Source organism: Mangifera indica, chromosome 5 (assembly GCF_011075055.1).
Source record: "Mangifera indica cultivar Alphonso chromosome 5, CATAS_Mindica_2.1, whole genome shotgun sequence".
Classification (NCBI taxonomy): domain Eukaryota; kingdom Viridiplantae; phylum Streptophyta; class Magnoliopsida; order Sapindales; family Anacardiaceae; genus Mangifera; species Mangifera indica.
In genome coordinates, this window is record NC_058141.1 from 7,116,246 (window position 1) to 7,134,976 (window position 18,731).

Genomic DNA, 18,731 nt, shown 5'->3' on the forward strand with positions numbered 1-18,731 from the left:
TTAATTTAAACTGGTTTGTCAAAACGAAGGGAAAAATTAATGCGATGGGGTCTTGGTCCACTAAAAAGTTTACCAAAACCTCCTAAATACAATAGTGAAGGCCATTGACTTAAGGAAAATAGTGGAAGTATTTTAATTATTAGATCCATAATTAAAATGAATATTAATAAATTAAATAAAATTATTGATTTTTTATTTTTTAAATTGTTGATCACATAATTACCTTGTCAAACCCAATATATTGATCAATTCTCGAAAAAGAAAATAGGCTCATTAAAAGCAATTCATTGATTGGTAAAAATATCTTCAAAGTATTCTGCATTAGGAGAAGAGTCTATATATCCTTGATAGGTTGTTGCCTTATTAGCGTGGTTCCAATGCCATTTAGAAGCAAAATGATACTTTTAAAATGTATCTTGATGATTTTGTGGAAGTTCAATGCCTCATGTTCACTTCTATGTTACTTGAGCTTCAAAAACAACATGAGAAAATGGATGTGCAATCTATACTTGCACACCTTCAAATGTTATATGACATTCATACAAGGGTTAAATGATATGAGGTGTCAAATGCGCTGTCTGATTACAAACTCTATGAGGGAGGACAAGTTAACCCTTATGTGGTCAAGATGATTGGCTATATTAAATAATTGATGAGCTTGGGCTTCATCATAGACAATGAGCTTGTCATTAACTTGGTGTTGAAATCTATTCCTAAATGTGGGCTAATTTCTTAATGAATTTTAACTTGAATGAAAAGGAAAAAACCCTTGAGGAGTTGATGTATATGCTCAAACAGGCTGAACATGAAGTACAAAAGGTAGCTTTGACTAATTTACTTATGGTTGAAGCCCAAACATCAAAAGTTAAGACTCAGCCTATAGGTGGTGTAGCGAAGGGAAAAGTTGTCTACCTCTGTTATGGCAAGATAGGTCACTGGAGAAGACATTGCAAAGCCTTTCTAGAGAACAAGAAGAATAAGGTAAGTGAAGCCTCTACTTCAATTATGTTTGTCATAGAAATAAACTATTCTCTTTGTTCATCCTAGGTTGTAGACATAAGATATGGTTATCATATTTATTATGATATGCAAGGACTGTGATAGAGTAGATTACTCGCCTAAGGAGAGGTTGACCTATGTGTTAGAAATGAAGTACATGTTACTACATTATGCTTAGGTGTTTATTATCTTAGGTTGCCTACTAGGCTAGTTTTACAATTAAAACATTGTTATTATATTTCTTCTATTTCCAGAAAATTAGTTTTTGTGTCTGTTTTGGACAAAAAAGGATATTCATTTTTGATTACTAGTGGTATTATAACCATTAACTTAAATAATATTCTCTATAGAATAGTTGAATTGCATAATAGTTTATATATTCTAAAACTTGATAATAAAATTTTCAATATGCAAAATAATAAATGATTGAAATCGAATGATTTGAATACCATATATTTGTGGCATTACAAGCTAGGGATTGAAACATATATCAAGACTTCCTGAACAATGAGTCTTGCAATTATTTGACTTCTAGTCATATCATAAATGAGAATTGTGCATATTGGGTAAAATGGCCAAATCACCTTTCACTGGACACGATGAAAGGATGACTTAACTTTTAAAGATCATTCACAACAATGTATGTGGGCCTATGATAGAGCATAACATATATGGGGAAACCTACTTTGTCATATTTACTAAAGGATATTATGTCTATCACCTGGAGGAGCAAAAGGTTTTTATTGCTCGTACTGGTGTGTTCTTCGAGAAAAAGTTTATTCTTAAGAGAACTAGTAAGAGGAGGGTAGAGTTCGACCAAGTTCTTCTATCATAAGATACTATAGATGTTAGACAGGACGATTTACTTTCACAAATGGTTATTATGAAGAGGAAGTTCCTCTACTTAAAGTGGAACAAATTCAACGCACACAAGAGCTACATAGGTCTACACAAGTACATCACAAGCTAGAAAGATTTGTTTTCTTTTGACTCAACACAGTGACATATTGGTCATCAATAATAATGAACCTAAAACTTATGATGAGGCTTTTTCAAGTCCAGATTTGATAAATGGTTGGATGTTATGGAATCTAAAATAGAATCATGTACCAGAACCAAGTATGGGTTCTAGTAGGTGCACCTAAAGAGGTAAAACTTATAGGGTGCAAATGGGTTTTCAAAAAGAAAACTGACATGGAAGGTAACATGCATACCTATAAAGCACAATTGGTTGTTAAAGGTTTTACTCATAATTATAACATTGATTATGATGAAACCTTTTCGCCAGTCACTATGCTTAAGTTTATTAGGATTATGTTTGCTATAGTTACATACTATGACTATGAAAATTTTCAAATAGTTATCAAGACTGTCTTCTTGAATGGAAACTTTGTAGAGGACATCCATATGGCACAACTGGATGGTTTTGTTCTTGTTAGAAAGGTAGACAAAGTATGCAAACTGGAAAAGTCTATTTATAGACTTAAGCAAGCTTCTAGAAGTTGGAATATTCATTTCGATAAAGTTGTTCATGAGTTTGGATTCATAAAAAATGAAGATGAATCGTGTGTGTACAAAAAGGTCAATAAGAGTGTGATTGCATTTCTAGTATTGTTTGTTGATAACATCTTGATTATTGAAAATAACATATCGAACTTGTAATCGATAAAGACTTGATTATCTAACTGTTTCTCCATAAAAGACTTAAGAGAAACAGTCTACTGAGTTTTACAACTCATATATTTATTTGGGTATTGTAGGTAAGAAAAACAACAGGGCAGGCGGGAAGATGAGTTGGTCAACACATTGATGTTGCGCTTTTGGCTAAAATTATTTTATTTCTATTTCGTTCATTATTATGATAATAATTTACTTTATGTAGTTTATGCATTTTAGGATTGTTATTTTATCTACATTTGCTGAAGTTATCTTAGGATATTTTGACACACTTTATTTCAATTAAATATTTTGTAGGGATACTTCATGAGCAACCAATTGTATTCTATTATTATTATTATCATTTTTTAATAAAATACTAATAATAAAATAAAATACCTAAATATATATATATAAATAATAACAATTACCACTAGGGGTCTGTTCTTGAAAGGGGTTGTTACATTTTTGATATCAGAGCACGATTTTGGGGACCCAAAAAAAATGAAATGAATTGAAAATGATTTCCTTTATAACATTTGTATAAATTAGTAGCTAAAACATGTTGACCGCTCCCACGCCCTAACCGCTGTAAGTAAATACCTGTTGTAACTATTGATATACCTTATTCAAAGTATTATATGGTTTTGCAGAAAGAGAAAGAATATGAAGAGGTCTAGTAGATTGAATACTTCCATCCTAGAAGAAAGCCATTTAAAGGCACCGATACTAGTTTCAGCATCGGTCCCAACACCAAGGATGGTTGAGGTATCAGTGATTAGAAATATTGTTAAAAAAGCATCGAGAGTGCATCGAGAGTTATTTGCTAGTTTTGGGCATTCAATTGAGGCACTAGTGGCTTCGGTCTAACTAACACCTATTTAATAGCCAATTCAGCCCCCTACTCAACGAATGATTGACATAAGGGGATAGACACACATGATATATAGATTAGTAGGTAGATATCAACTGCCATAATTCAGGGGTACCATAGATCTAGTTGTGGCCCTCAAGTGATTAGAGGTTGTGGAAGAGGCCATGACCATGTTTACTATGATTGATCAAGAAAAGGTGAGGTATACTGCGTACTTACTCAAAGGAGATGCCAAAGAGTATAGGTCAGCAGATTCTATGAGATTTTGAACTTAAGAGTTCTTTAGTTTAAGACAGGGTAACATGACAGTTCCAGAATATTCTGCTCGTTTCAATGCTCTTATTGTGTATGCCCTAGGAGTAACTTACACGGTTCAAGATAGATGGAGATGTTTGTTCAAGGACTTAGAGCTAACATTGCTAAGGAGGTGATAGTGAGGGAGCATGCCCCGTTACCTATTTTGAGGCTTTAAATAGGGCCATATGGGTAGGGATTATGTTAGAATATATAGATCAAGAAAAGGACTTACAAATAGCAGACAAAAGGATTAGTCATGATATAGTTTCAAGAGAGGTGACCAATCGGGGAACCAGTAGAAACAAAAATAGAAAAGAAAAGAAAATCTTTGAGTCGAAAGACCCAAGAAGAGGCAATAGAGATAAGAGGCCTCGTTAAGAGGAACCTCTTGCATGCCAAAGATGTAGTCACAGACACCCAAAAGAATGTAAGTCTAGTCAAAGGATCTGTTACAGGTGCAAACAACTAGGGCATTTTGCCAGAGAGTGACTACAAGAACTGGTGTGACTCTAGCAAGACCAGAACAACCTGTAGGTAGAGGACAGGCCAAGGTATACACCATCACATAGACACAAGCTAAGATCCACCCATCAGCCGTGACGGGTTAGTTACTTTTCTATACTATTCCTTTGTATGCTTTGATTGATTCGGGTGCCATACATAGTTTTATATCTCAAGGATTAATTGAGAAATTAGGACTAAAGCCTATAGTAGTGAACCATATTAGCATCAAAATGCCAGATGGTGACAAGATATTGAGTGATAACATGTTGTTACATCAAATAGTGGTGTTAAAATAACGAAAACTAATAGTAGATCTGATCATGTTTGAGATGCCTGATTTTGATATGATCTTGGGAATAGATTTTCTTAGCAAGTATGAGGCTGAAATTGACTGTAAGAAGAAGAAGGTCAAGTTCAACTTGGATAATGGTGACGAATTCTCATTTGGTGAAAGTTGACTATTAAACATGATGATTAATAGTGTCAAAGCTAAAAAAATGTAGAGTAAGGGATGTATTGGATATCTAGCACATATGGTGGATAAATTTAATTCTAAGACAACTCTGAGTGTAAGAAGCACTCTAGTGGTTTGTGAATTTTCATACGTGTTCTTTGATAATTTGCCAGGACTAGCATCTGAGAGAATGATAGAGTTCAACATTGAGTTGGCCTTGGGAATACCACTAATATCAAAGGCATCTTATCGTATGGCCTTAGAAGAACTTCAAGAATTAAAGAAACAGCTACATAAACTACTTGATAGTGGGTTTATTCGACTGAGTCATTCGCTATGGGTTGCACCAATCCTCTCTATCAAAAAGAAAGGTGGATCGATGCGCATGTGCATCAACTATAGGGAACTTAACCAAGTAACCATTAAAAATAAATACCCACTATCATGAATTGATAACTTGTTTGACCAGTTGAGAGGAGCTACAATGTTTTCAAAGATAGACTTGAGGTCTGGAGATCATCAGGTTCGAGTTACAGAGAAGGAGATCTCAAAAACTGCATTTAGAACTAGATATGAATATGCTAAACGACTATTTCCCACCAAAGGTATGCTGCAATCTCAAGTTTCTACCCTTTAACTATGGAAACACCAAACACCCACCCATGAGCAGTTAAAATTAACGGTGATAAGGGTAAAATCATCATTTTCTTTATAATATTAAAAATAAACTAAAATAGAATCTACTTTTGCCCCCCTAAACTTTAAAAACTAAAATTTTCCCCCAGCCTAAGTTTTAAAAAATCATAGTTTCACCTTAGGGTTTCGTTTTGAAATCTCATATGACATTTCTGGCTCCATTGTCGATGGCCTCTTCCTCCCGAAGCATCCTCTCCTTTCGGTGATCTCTTTCCTCTTATTTGGATGTTTGATTGACGTCAGAGAAGTTGTGGAAGACGAAAAACTTCATCAGGAAAGATGAACCCAATCGTCGTCATCTCATTTTCCCAGACGAAGACGAGACGACTCGTTGTCCTCTGGGAAGACGAGTCACCTTTATCTGGGAAACGATCGTCTTCCTAGACAATGAAGACGAGATCGATAGATCTCATCTTTGTTGTCTAAGAAGACGATTTCTCTTCCTAGACGACATCTTTCTACGTCGGATAGGTTAGAGTGCAGTTGAGGGGGGTCATCGGTGGAAAAGAAACCGTTGGAAGGGGGAGACGACCGACGATGGCACTGGAGAAAGTGAAAGGGTTTGGAAATAAACCTTAGAGGGGGAAATGCGATCTTTTCAAACTTAGCTTAGGGAAAAAATGTTAGTTTTTAAACTTTTAAGGGGGAAAATAAGATTAAATTTTCAGGGGTTAGAGTTTCATTAAATTTAACGTGCCATGGGTGGGTGTTTGGTGTTTCCATAGTTAAAAGGTGAAAACTTGAGATTGCAGCATACCTTGGGTGGGAAATAGTCGTTTGGCCATATGAATATTATGAATTCGTGGTGATGCCCTTTGGGTTAACTAATACTCCAGCAGTTTTCATGGATCTTATGAATAGGGTTTTTCAAGATTGGTTAGATAACTTCATCATAGTATTTATCGATGACATTTTAATATATTCCGAGACTTGAGAGGATCATGAATTATATGCCAAATTCTCTAAGTGTGAGTTCTAACTAGAACGCGTAATTTTTCTAAGGCATGTAGTCTTGGTTGATGGTATTTCTATAGATCCGAGTAAAGTTAAGGCTGTAATAGAATGACAGAGACCAAGATTAGCTAAGGAGGTTAGAAGTTTCTTGGGGTTAGCTAGCTATTATCGACAGCTCATCGAGGGATTTTCCAAATTAGCCCAACCATTAACAGAATTGACTTGCAAAGATGTTCCCTTTCATTAGTCTTCGAATTGTGAAGATAGTTTCCAGGCCTTGAAACAAAGACTGACTATGGCTCCAGTCTTAACTCTATCGATTGATGGTGAAAGATATGACTTGTATACAGATGCATCTCATTAGGGATTTAGAGTTGTCTTAATGCAAAGAGGTAAAGTAATTACATATGCCTCTCACCAGTTGAAAGATTATGAAAATAGATATCCGACTCACTATTTAGAGTTGGCTGTAGTAGTATTTGCCTTAAGATTTGACGCCATTATTTATATGGGGTAAAGATAAATGTATACATTAATCATAAAAGCTTGAAATATTTCTTCACTTAGAGAGAATTGAATATGCAGCAACGTCGATGGTTAGAATTAGTTAAAGATTATGACATGGACATCAAATACTATCCAAGTAAGGCTAATATAGTAGTCGATGCTTTGATTTGGAAGGTAATATATTCTCACACGACTATATCCCTTGAGTTACAATGAGATATCCTCTGCGAGCAAATTGAGATGGTCACCGGGTTGTTGGCTAGATTGGATATCAAATCGAATCTATTAGATGAAATCAAAGTTAGGTAGGTTTCTGATGATTGGTATGCACAAATGATACAAAAGGTTATTGAAGGACTTGAATCAGACTTTCAAGTGGTTTATGGGGACCTAAGATTCAGAGAACGTGTATTCATCCCTCAAGATGATGACTTGATAACTTAGATTCTGACAAAGACACATAATGCACTTTACACTACCTACTTCGGGAGTATGAAAATGTACCAGGACTTAAGAAGAACTTATTGGCAGTTTGGTATGAAAAAGGCAATGATAGATTTTGTGTCAAAGTGCATGGTTTGTCAACAGGTTAAAGTAGAGCATCAACGACCCTCTAGATTATTGCAACCTTTAACCATACCCGAGTGGAAATGGGAAGATGTCTCAATGGACTTTGTGGTGGGATTACCAAAGATTAGAGGTGGATTCAATACCCTATGGCTTATTATGGATTGATTGACTAAGTCGAGACACTTCATTCCAATTAGAGATAATATGGGCACAGATCAACTAAGACATATCTACGTAAGAGAAATAGTCAAACTTCATAGAGTGCCAAAGAGGATCGTATCGGATAGGGATACACAACTTGTTTTAGCTTTCTGGTAGAGTTTACAGAAGGTATTAGGTACTCGATTATCTTTTAGTACAACATATCACCCTCAGTTAGGTGGTCAAACAGAAAGGGTCAATCAAGTGATTGAGGATATGTTAAGGGCATGTTGTCTAGATCATAAGATAAGTTGGATTGATGTTTTGCCTCTGATAGAGTTTGCATACAATAATAGCTATTAGACAACTATTCAGATGGCCCCTACGAGGCCTTTTATAAGAGGAAATGTCAATCACCATTGCATTGGGATGAGATTGGAGACAAAGATGAATTGACTAGCATTTTAGGGCCTGAGATGACCCAACAAATGATTGATCAAGTGAGGTTGATTCGGGAAAGGATAAAACAAGCCTAAGATCGACAAAAGAGTTACATCAATCAAAGGAAACGTGATTTAGAGTTTAAGGTCGGTAAGTATGTGTTTGTCAAAGTTGCCCCTTATCGAAATGTTATGAGATTTGATAGAAAAGGGAAGTTAGCACCACGATATATTGGGTCATATGAAATCATTGAAAGGATTAGTAAGGTGGCATATCGGCTCACATTGCCAACAAACATAAGACGTATTCATAGTGTGTTTCATGTATCACTGTTATGTAAATGTCTTGGTGATCCATCCTAATTGGTTAAAATCGAAGATGTTGAGCTAGAAGACAGTTTGGTATATAAGGAACGCTCTACACGGATTGTGGATCGACAGATTAAGATACTTAAGCACCGGCAAATTCCTTTGGTCTAGGTTCAATGGCAAAATCATCGGGTAGAAAAGGTTACTTGAGAGATAGAGGAGGACATGAGGCAGAGATTTCTTCAATTATTTGAATGAATTTCAAGGCCAAAATTCTTTTTAAGGGAGAGAAATGTAATATTCTTAAATTAATAAAAGGGTAATTTGGTCATTTTGTTATCATTTAATGTTATATTTATCACCCAATTATTTTTTGAGTATAAATCGCATGTATGAGTCTGTATACAAAAATTGTATATATCTGAGAGTAAACTCGGATGAGCATTTTGTGACTCTTTCTATATATATATATATATATATATATATATGTGTGTGTGTGTGTGTGTGTGTGTGTTTATGTTTGAATATAAAATGTATATATAAGTATGAGTAAAATTAATTGGAAGGTAGTGTATAAAATGGGAATACGAATCCCAACAGTCAATTTTCAGTCGACTTTGCGCAAAGTATCTTATTCAAATTTGGCAGTTACTCTTGGTGGGATAATGCTAGTCGTGAATCACTTTGTTGAAAGACATTTTGGAAGAAACAACATAAAATAAAAAGGCAGTTTCAAAAGCTTTTCAGAAGAACATTATTTTCCTCTTTTTTTGCTTCCTTTTTACAAAAATGTTTCTCTTCCTCTATATGCACAAAAATACTTCTAGAATTCTCTTCTTGCACAACAATTGAGGAAGAAGGACCTTCTATTCACTGGCCAGAGAAGGAAGTCACTGAAGAGACCATTGCCACGCAAAGACCGACGTAATCGCCAGAGGAGAGGTAGGCCATTAACCCATTTTTTTTTTAGACTAGAATTTGTTGTATAAAGTCTAGAATGTTAAGAATGCGTATTTCGAATCTCTTAGAAAGTATGGTTGACATGGTGTGTTATGTAATTTTGATGTGTGTATACATATATCTATATCTAGAGAGAGACAGAGATAGAGGGAGAGAAATTTTGCATGAACTTAAGATTCTAGAAAAAAAATTTGGAAGCCATGACACCTTTGCATATGTATATTGTGACATTATGATGGTGCGATTCGGAAACTTAAAAGTCGAAAGGCCTTAACTAGGGTTGGATTTGAGTAGAGTCTAGCTCGGCTCACAGTCAACTCGAGCTCGGCTCGAATTCGGCTCAGCTCATTTTTCGTTATCAAAACGATATTGTTTTTAATATATATTGGTCAAAACGACATCGTTTTATATAAAAAAATTTTTAAAAAAATCTACCGAGCCAGTTCCAGCTCGATCGAGCTTGGCCAAGCTTGACTCGTTTCGGGCTCGACCAAGCCGAGTTGGCTCGGCTCCAGTCTAGCCCTAGCCTTAACCAAACCATGGTTAGGTCACCCTTCGACTTTGCCAGGGTTCGACTCACTCCACAGATGCCGATAGTGTCTTAATAGGCAAGTGTCCTATTGCCGACATGCGGTGTGCACGATGGACATGCCATGCGCATGCCAAATGGGCACCAAATAAGTTAGCTATGTTGCTTGCACGCAAGCCATGTGACGTATTCACCTGTCATGGGTGAAATTGTCGTCGTTTTCTTTCTCCAGAAAGCCAAAGTCTACAATGTTTGAAAAAGAAAAAAAGAAAGAAGAAGAAGAAGAAGAATTTCGTCACTGTTCGGAAAAAAGAGAAAAGAAAACAAAGAATTTTTTACATGTGTTTAGTTGCTTTTGGGAGCTAGGATATGGTGCATGCATCAACACATGTTATAATGCACCTATATCTTTTAGAACAAAATCTTAGCCATCAATTATGGATTCTTGTGTTTTGCTAAGTGAATAAAGTGTGCTCTTAGGAGATTTTGGATGATTATATGCATAAAATAACTTATTGTCTTGAATAACAATTGCATGAATGTTTTTTGTATTTTTAATCAATAAATTGTATAAATTAATATAATCACATTAAAGGTATAAATAATACAACTCGTAATTGGAGACTAGTGGATGAGATGTCCTAGCCTCGAGGATGTCGAAGAGATTGATGAGACGTCTTGGTTTAAATTAATGAGAAATTAGAATTTTACTAGATACATGGTTATGATGTTAGTAACTTCTGGGATGGATGTTCGAAATTGAGGAATAAGAGGTAAGAGGTATCTAAGATTGATGCCTTCCAACACAATGGTGTAAGAGGCACTTGAGACTGGTGTCCAACGTCAGGGATGCGCGTGATAGTGAGACTCCGTCGAAAATGCCTATGGGGACAGTCAAATTTATTATAAAAGTCTACTGAGTTTTATAACTCATATATTTATTTAGGTATTGTAGGTAGGAAAATCAATGGGGGCAGACAGGGATACGAGTGGGTCAACACATTGATGCTGCGCTTTCGGCTAAAATTATTTTATTTCTATTTCATTCATTATTATAATAATAATTTAATTTATGTAATTTATGCACTTTAGGATCGTTATTTTATTTACAATTACTGAAGTTATCTTGAGACATTTTGGCACACTCTATTTCTATTAATATTTTGTAAGGATACTTCATAAGCAACCAATTGTATTCTATTATTATTATTATCATTTTTTAATAAAAAATAAAATAAAATACCTAAATATATATATAAATAATAACAATTACTGTTAAGGGTCTGTTTTTAAAAAGGGTTGTTACACTTTCTTAGTTAACACTATTATGCACTTTTAGACACATAAAAACTTACCACTTTTTTTTTAGTGTTAAGATTATGCTCTAATACCATAAATATAATACTCTTTTCTAAATACATACTCCTACCTAGAATATCATCTGAAGAGACATGTACAATTAGAGTACTTAATTTTTAAAACCTTATAATTAATTCATGATCATTAATATTCAAGCATGTAAAAAGGTAAAATGAGAATAAATACTAAAATATATCATTTATTATAATTTATAAATGTATGAAATGTTTGAAAACTCAATCAGAAGTTATTGTGCATTAATAAATCTCAAAATGTAACTAAAACATTCAAATACATAAAAGGAAAGAAAGTCTAAAACTGATAATTATAGCCCTTGTCCTCGCACAACTACTTACTAGACCGTTGACTCCCTTGCATGCCCCGTTACTTATCTTTACTTGTGAAACAATAAAAAGGAATGCGTGAGTAAAAACACTCAGTAAGTTAATGACCTTTTAGTACCCTGAATGCACTTAGAAACTAGTAAAGTTTGTGTTCCATTTGTAAATCTGAATGCAATCACAATTCGACACTCTTGTACTCTAACATAAGCCATCCATAAAGGTTACTAAGGCTTAAACTAAAGTCGACATATTTGATGTCTTAGTGAAAACATAAGACATCTTATGTATCAAAATTTCTCCCAAAATCTAGTGTACAAGTTCTCGGATGGACAAAAAAGAAATCAAGCACTCCAAATCTACCAATGGGACCTCCGCTTCATTAGCGGTAAATATACATTATTTGTACCAAAATTTGAAGGATTAATACAAGAACAGCTGGAGGGCGGGCGGTGACAACGATGACATGCACGACGAGGGCAATGTGAGGGTTTTGCAACATGAGTTTTTGGCTAGGCAAATGGCTAGGATGAGAATTGTTTCATTTTTGATTCTTGAAGGTGTGGGGACCTCGGGACAGGGACAAGAATGAGGTGAGGATGGGACATGAAAGGGGATGACTTTTATTTTATGGGGTAAGGAGAAGGATTCCTTGCCATTCTTGTGGTGGAGATAGGATGGAAATAGTGAAAGATCTATCTTGCGGGGATAACAATGTGAATGGGATATTCGGCTCCATCCCGCTTCATTGCCATCTCTATATGTTTGCCAGATATTCATATTAAAAAATTAAATAAATTATTGAAAGTAAAAACGAAAAGTCAGCCAGATTACAAATAAAGTAGCAACCAGAATGCAAACGATCATGCCCGCCCCTCCATGTTAATAAATTATAGCCCATGAATAAAATCTTGCAAGAGATATTCAATAGCAGCTTGACAATAATTTTAATTCCTTTGAATTTAAATTTATTAGTTATATATAAATCGTAGATTCAGTGAATTTTAATATAAACGGTTATAACTTATATATGTGCATACAGCATACTCATCATTCACGGCCATGCGTGTCATGCTTTTATATTTGTGTGTCTGTTTGAAATAGGCATAAAAACAATAATGGATATGAACTGGAAAGTAAGTAGACTTGGATAAATAAATAAATGCTAGCCTGGGCATTATGGCACCCACTGTTCACAACACTAATCTTAAACAATAATTAATTGACAACAAACACTTATATTTACCAAATACAGTCTAAAGAAAAATAAAATACAGCATCCCTGTTATTAATATGAAAAATAAATAAGATTAACGAGCATGCTTTCAGTAGGACTTAATAAATAGAGTTCTGGGTAAGTAAACTCACAGACCAAAATGCCTAGATCTCTGCTTTGTGAATTTGCATATGCCTTTGCGTCTCTATAAAGTTGACTCTAGGCCTATTTGTATAAAAGAAAGTCTTTATAATACATACATACATACATACATACATACATACATATATATATATATATATATGTACAAATATCTCCTACTGGTAGCATTAGCAAATTAATTAGAATGTAAAATGAAATAACTTTTTTCTCGATTTAGTTTCTCTTATTTTTCATGGATTAAACCGCTAGGAGACAATATAGAGAACTTACGCAAGAGGTTAAGCAATTATTCATCCAGGAACTAATAAGGAGTACATTTAGGGCTATAATACTAGGGACAAAGTATATATCTATGGGACCTATAATGCACCTTTTTTTTTTATGAAGGATGAAAAAACCCTAACCTATTCCGAAATTAATTACTTCATTATCATCCATTAATTCAATGTTACATGCCTAGCTACCTAGAACATATAAAAGTCTCGATACGTTATAGTAATACTCAATTAATTATTGGCGCTCTACATTAATTACGTACATATATCATCAATTCCGTGGACAAACTAGAAATAGAACAAATCACAAATTGACAATGAACTAAGTCACATTAGAGATGAAATCAGTACATAATAACTTATACTTCTTCCAACCTATTTTGAACCTTAAGAACATAGGTTGTTTATCGCTTTCAACAATCACTTAACTTACCTATGTAGGTTATTTTAAGGATATAATTTACAGGATTCACTTTATTTTTAACATGGATCTCTAAGTAAAGATCAAGTATGGACCCATTAGTTATAGATAGCTCTTACATGATTGAGCAACAAGTTGAATTTCTTATCAGATATGATGACCCACTCTTGAGCCAATAATATAATATATATATATATATATATATATATATATATATATATATATATATATATATATATATATATATATATATATATATATATATATATATATATATATATATATAGAGCTGATTATTAACCTACTCATCAAGGTAGATATGACTAACTAATTTTAACCGCTTAATTAAGGTAGTTAGGAAACCTAATTTAATTACTAAGTTGATAAAGCCGAAAATGCTGTTGAACCAGCAAGTTAAGTAAAAAGATGTAACCGAGACATCGACATAACAATTATGTATCTTTAGTTTTACCCATTTAATAATAATCTATAAGGATATTACTTATAAGAAGGTAATATATATAAGTAGGGTTGGATTTAAGACAAACATATTTGAACTAGAAACGAATTTTACTTGGATGAGTCTAAATATGAATATGAACCCGAGTACAAGCTAAAGAGTAGTTAGGAAAACGAATCCAAGTTCAAACCCAAACAGAAGTTGTGCTTGCTTTGAAAGCTAAACAAGGCTTGCATTCAAAAAAAAAAAAATTAAAAGAAACGATATCATTTAGGAAAGCCGAGCCAAACATCTTCTATGAACCCGAGTTGAGTTTGGCTCATCCATACAAACTCTTAAATTGAAAAACGAACCGAATACAAATTGATGTTTCTCCATGGTCGATAAGTCCAAACCGAAAACGAGTCGAGTCCACCTGGAAATGAGCAGTCTCAAATTCAGCCTTATATATAAGTGTTGTTTCATCAACAAATCAATTAGGGTTACATCACTTGGACGAATTTTCCTTTAATTTGCATAAATAAAATTAGTCTAATGCGAAATGCATTAGGTGAGAATTAAGTATATAAGAACTTGCGAGAAAGCAGCAAAGCAAGCCCCTTAAAGATATATGTTTATTGATAAAGTATAGCCAATCATTCACTGCACTATATATAACAAAAAAGGCAAATTATTTTAAGCCAACTGATGATAATCTTAAATGCCCAAGAAGTCCTACATCTCGGATCGCCTATCACTGCACAGTGCGTACAAAAATTAAAGAAGAGTTAGGATTATCCATCAAGGACCAGGCTATCTGATGAATTAATATTTGGGACAGGTATGGAATTGAAGGGTCTTAATTGAACCAGCAATCAATTAAACTCCAAATATTAATAACTAGAATTATTCTGAATATGAAAAAGAGGAAGAATATGTAATACGATCATCGATCTCTAGTGATAGTCGGTTCAACATTGCTGGCATTTGGCAAAATCACCCGCACACCACCTGAGACAGCAACTCAAGATTGAATTTAATCTTACGTGCTGAGCTCCTCCTTCCTAGTAAAGGCTAGCTGGACCTTTTTCTGATTTGATCATTAATTATGGTATTAATATCAAAAAAACATATACACACAAGATATTAATTGTAGAAAATTATCAAACAGTAAAGCATTAATCTAATTTAATTTCCTCATGTTTCTCACCTTTCAAGTGAAATAGGAGAGGAGAGATTGTTAAACCTAACATCAAATGCAAGTCTTAACAATATTTTCAATATTGCATGGATATTAGTCTCTCTCTTAAACCCAAAGAAATGTTATAGCTATAGCTAAGTAATAATCTTGAACACTTAAGCAAAACAATCAAGATTTTAATTAGTCACACCCAGAGGAAACTAATTAGTAATAATTATGACTTCATTTGAGCCAACTAATACGCATGTTCGTGTTAATAACATAATCTCTCATCATCAAACCCTAAATTTTCTGAGCTCGCACTCCAAAAATTGAATATCAAAGCAGCCAAATTAAGTTCTTGCGCCACGCGTGTAGCAAAATGAACATATATTAAGTAAAACAAAGCAAGACGAATGATCAAACCATACATTTAGGAATGACGACTAGTTGAGTCTTGGCCATCTTCTCCGCCATGGTGTTGATGAGAGGCACTGGCCTGAGACTCTGAACTGACGGATCCGGGAAGGTTTCTATATGCATTAAGCGCAGCAAGGATGCCCAAATGGCTTTCACTCATCGTGCCGCCACTACCACCCATTCCTGAACCTGATTGTTGTCCTGGTAAAAGCGCCATATGAGTTGGAAAGTTCACGAAATGAACCCCAGTTGACATAGAACCCCGATACATATTACTGTTGCCAATCGAAGAAGGAAATGTCCACATGGGATCACCACCACTACCACTCACAACTTGGTTACTTGGATTTGTCACCAAACAAAAGGTCGCCGGAGTCGTGCTATGACTTGCCGGAATTGACCCAGCACTTGATTGTACCAAGTAATTCCCCATCTGATTTTGTGCCAATTCTTGCTCCGCCTCAGACCTTCTCTTCCTTCCCATACTCGTCTCCGCATTATCTAAACTTGTGTTATGATCACGTAACTCTTGCTTATTATTATTATTAGTTTGTAACATAGCATTCACATTACTAGAACTTAAAGGAAAGCTCAATGAATCATCTGATGATAAAGGAAGCCAGGGGAACAAAACCCTTCTGTGTTGAGACGAATCATCAATTATATTTCTTTCCCATTCACTTCTTATATTCCTTAATTGTTGTGAACCGAAATTTGGATTGAAATAACTGTTCCTTAAATGACTTGCAGACATACTAGAACCTGAACTCCTTAAAGATATATTAAGGGACGTAAAATTCGCAGGTATAGTACCTGTCCCTGTGGCCGCAATCACAGCTGGCTCCGCCTGTTGAAGCAACCACTCAATGGTTTCACCGTCAGATTTGTGGCCAAGTTCTCGGGTCAACTGAAAAACCCTAGCTGCACAGGCGGCAGGCATGCGGATCCGCCGTCCACGTCCATCAACTTTGGTGTGCCTGTCCTTCGTTGAAATCCGTTTGGGAGGGGGTTTCTTTGGCGCATCAGAAACTAGAGTAGTTGAGCGATTTGAGATGCTGGGTTCAGCGATGTTGTTTTTGTCGTCGTCGTCATCTTTACTAGTTATATTCAAAGAAGGATAGATAGAGCATGAAGCTTCTTGATGTTGATGCTCTTCTCTTTTCTCTAAGAGTTGTAGTGGAAAGTTCGGCCTGCGGATCCCATTTTCTCCATCCATGATCATGAGGGGGCTCAAGCTCTATTTTTTTAAGGTTTTTTCTTTTTTTTTAAATTGTAGGAGTACATCTGCGAGTGACCCAGTTGATGAATTCGGGATACTTACCGAGTGGGTCTCTCTCTTTCTGTGTGTGTCGTGCAACTTGAAATCCCTTTGAGACGGGAGTTGGCTGCTGAGTTGTGAAAAGAAAAGAGAGAGAGAAATGAGAAGAAAAAAAAAAAAAGACAAGGGGAGGAGAACAAGCAAGAAAAGCAATAAGCTTTAAGCAACAAATACAATGAGTAAGAATTATTATATATATTTAAAAAAAAATAAAAAGGCAATAGTTTGAAATCTACAGGGATTTGTTTGTAAATATATTAAAAAAGAATAAATATTTGGGGGTATTTGATTTTTATTGTGGTTGGACAGTCCCTTGATTCAGACTCCACGTGCGGTGCTCATTATCGTTCAATCCATAGAGACAGTGGTGGCCTTAGGTGGGACCCAATCTCCCAAGTCAAAAAAACTGAAAGAAAGGCTGGTAAAGAAAATATTATCAATCAAGTGGCTCCCATCTCATTCACATAATCATTGCCTTTTGTCTTTCCACTTACTGCCTTTAATTCTCCTTTTCACATTATTTTCTTATTTAATTTACTCTTAAACTTTTGGCAATTTCAAGAGAAACCGTTATCATTGAATATGCTCCACGATATTTTCATATTGTTCATATTGAGAATGAAAGTAATTTGAAATATCCTGGACCATGGGATCTAAGTAGTTCTTCATATTCATTCTATTAGCTTAGAATTGGTCCTAGCATTTTTTTTTTACCATTTTGCAATATTTTAAGAATTATTCACCATATTGAGGTTATTCAAAGTCATTCTTTGCATATAAAATTAGTGTAATAGGAATAAATAGCTCCTTTTTAAAGAAATAATCTATGAAACGTATGAAATTTTTCATTATATATATATATATATACACAGACACGCACATATATAATAAGGGTTGGAATTCTGAAATTATACTTGGAATTGAAAAAATCATAAGAATTATTGTGTTATGAAGAAGAAAAATTTGATAAAATTGTAACTATGTTCCGCTTCCTATAATAAGTTTTCTCTAGTAATTAGAGATCATGTTTGCCTGCGTTTCGAAAGGAAAGGTAACAAAAGCTGCCATTTTAGTCTTAGTTTGCTTGGATAAATATTTTATTGTCTTTTAATTTTAAACACCTCTATTTATCTTGTAATCTAATTATTTTGCAAAATAATTACTGTCAATAGAGACATGAAAACAAGATTTACTTAATGTGAATTACGAAGTAAAAATTCAATGTATTAGGTGATATCTCGTTGTTGAAGAATGAGATTCTTCGTTGCAGTAAAAATGTGATGTTATTATATAAAACACTTTTTACATCTCCAATTTCTGACATTGGAGCCACACAGGACAATAAGGTTGATCCTTAAAAGTTGTGATCCTATCGGAAGCTCAATTTCATGACTCAAAAAAGCCTTACAACTTAATACTTACATGTCTTTTTCATTTTCGTCATTTTATTCAATCCTTAAGACTTGTTTTCCCCGTTTGCTCACCAAAGACTATAACTTGTAATTAAGATTTAATTACCCAACAATCTAAGATTTAATATATGTCGTCAACTTCCATAAATATATGATTTTTTTAATTTAAATTCCTATGATAACCCACCAAGCGAAGTGAGAAAGCATGGAATGTCTAACCCATGTGACAAAAAACCCTATGTGTAACTTAAAAGGAAACATAAACATACAGCAAAAAAATAAATAATCTGCCATGACC

At 34.4% G+C, this 18,731-nt stretch overlaps 1 protein-coding gene across 2 annotated transcripts; it reads right to left on the reverse strand.

Annotated features, from left to right (window-relative positions):
- Window positions 1-14,197: 14,197 nt before the first annotated feature.
- LOC123215572 (transcription factor TCP15-like) lies at window positions 14,198-17,183 on the reverse strand. 2 transcript variants are annotated; one of them, XM_044635728.1, is made up of 2 exons: window positions 15,715-17,183; window positions 14,198-14,539 (listed from the first exon to the last, which is right to left on the reverse strand). In XM_044635728.1, the coding sequence occupies exon 1, from the start codon at window positions 16,923-16,925 to the stop codon at window positions 15,717-15,719; it is 1,209 nt and encodes a 402-aa protein (XP_044491663.1). In that variant the 5' UTR covers window positions 16,926-17,183; the 3' UTR covers window positions 14,198-14,539; window positions 15,715-15,716. The 2 variants fall into 2 exon arrangements, with proteins under 2 accessions (XP_044491663.1, XP_044491664.1); XM_044635729.1 differs by lacking the exon at window positions 14,198-14,539 and adding an exon at window positions 14,711-15,193.
- Between the last annotated feature and the right edge of the window lie 1,548 nt (window positions 17,184-18,731).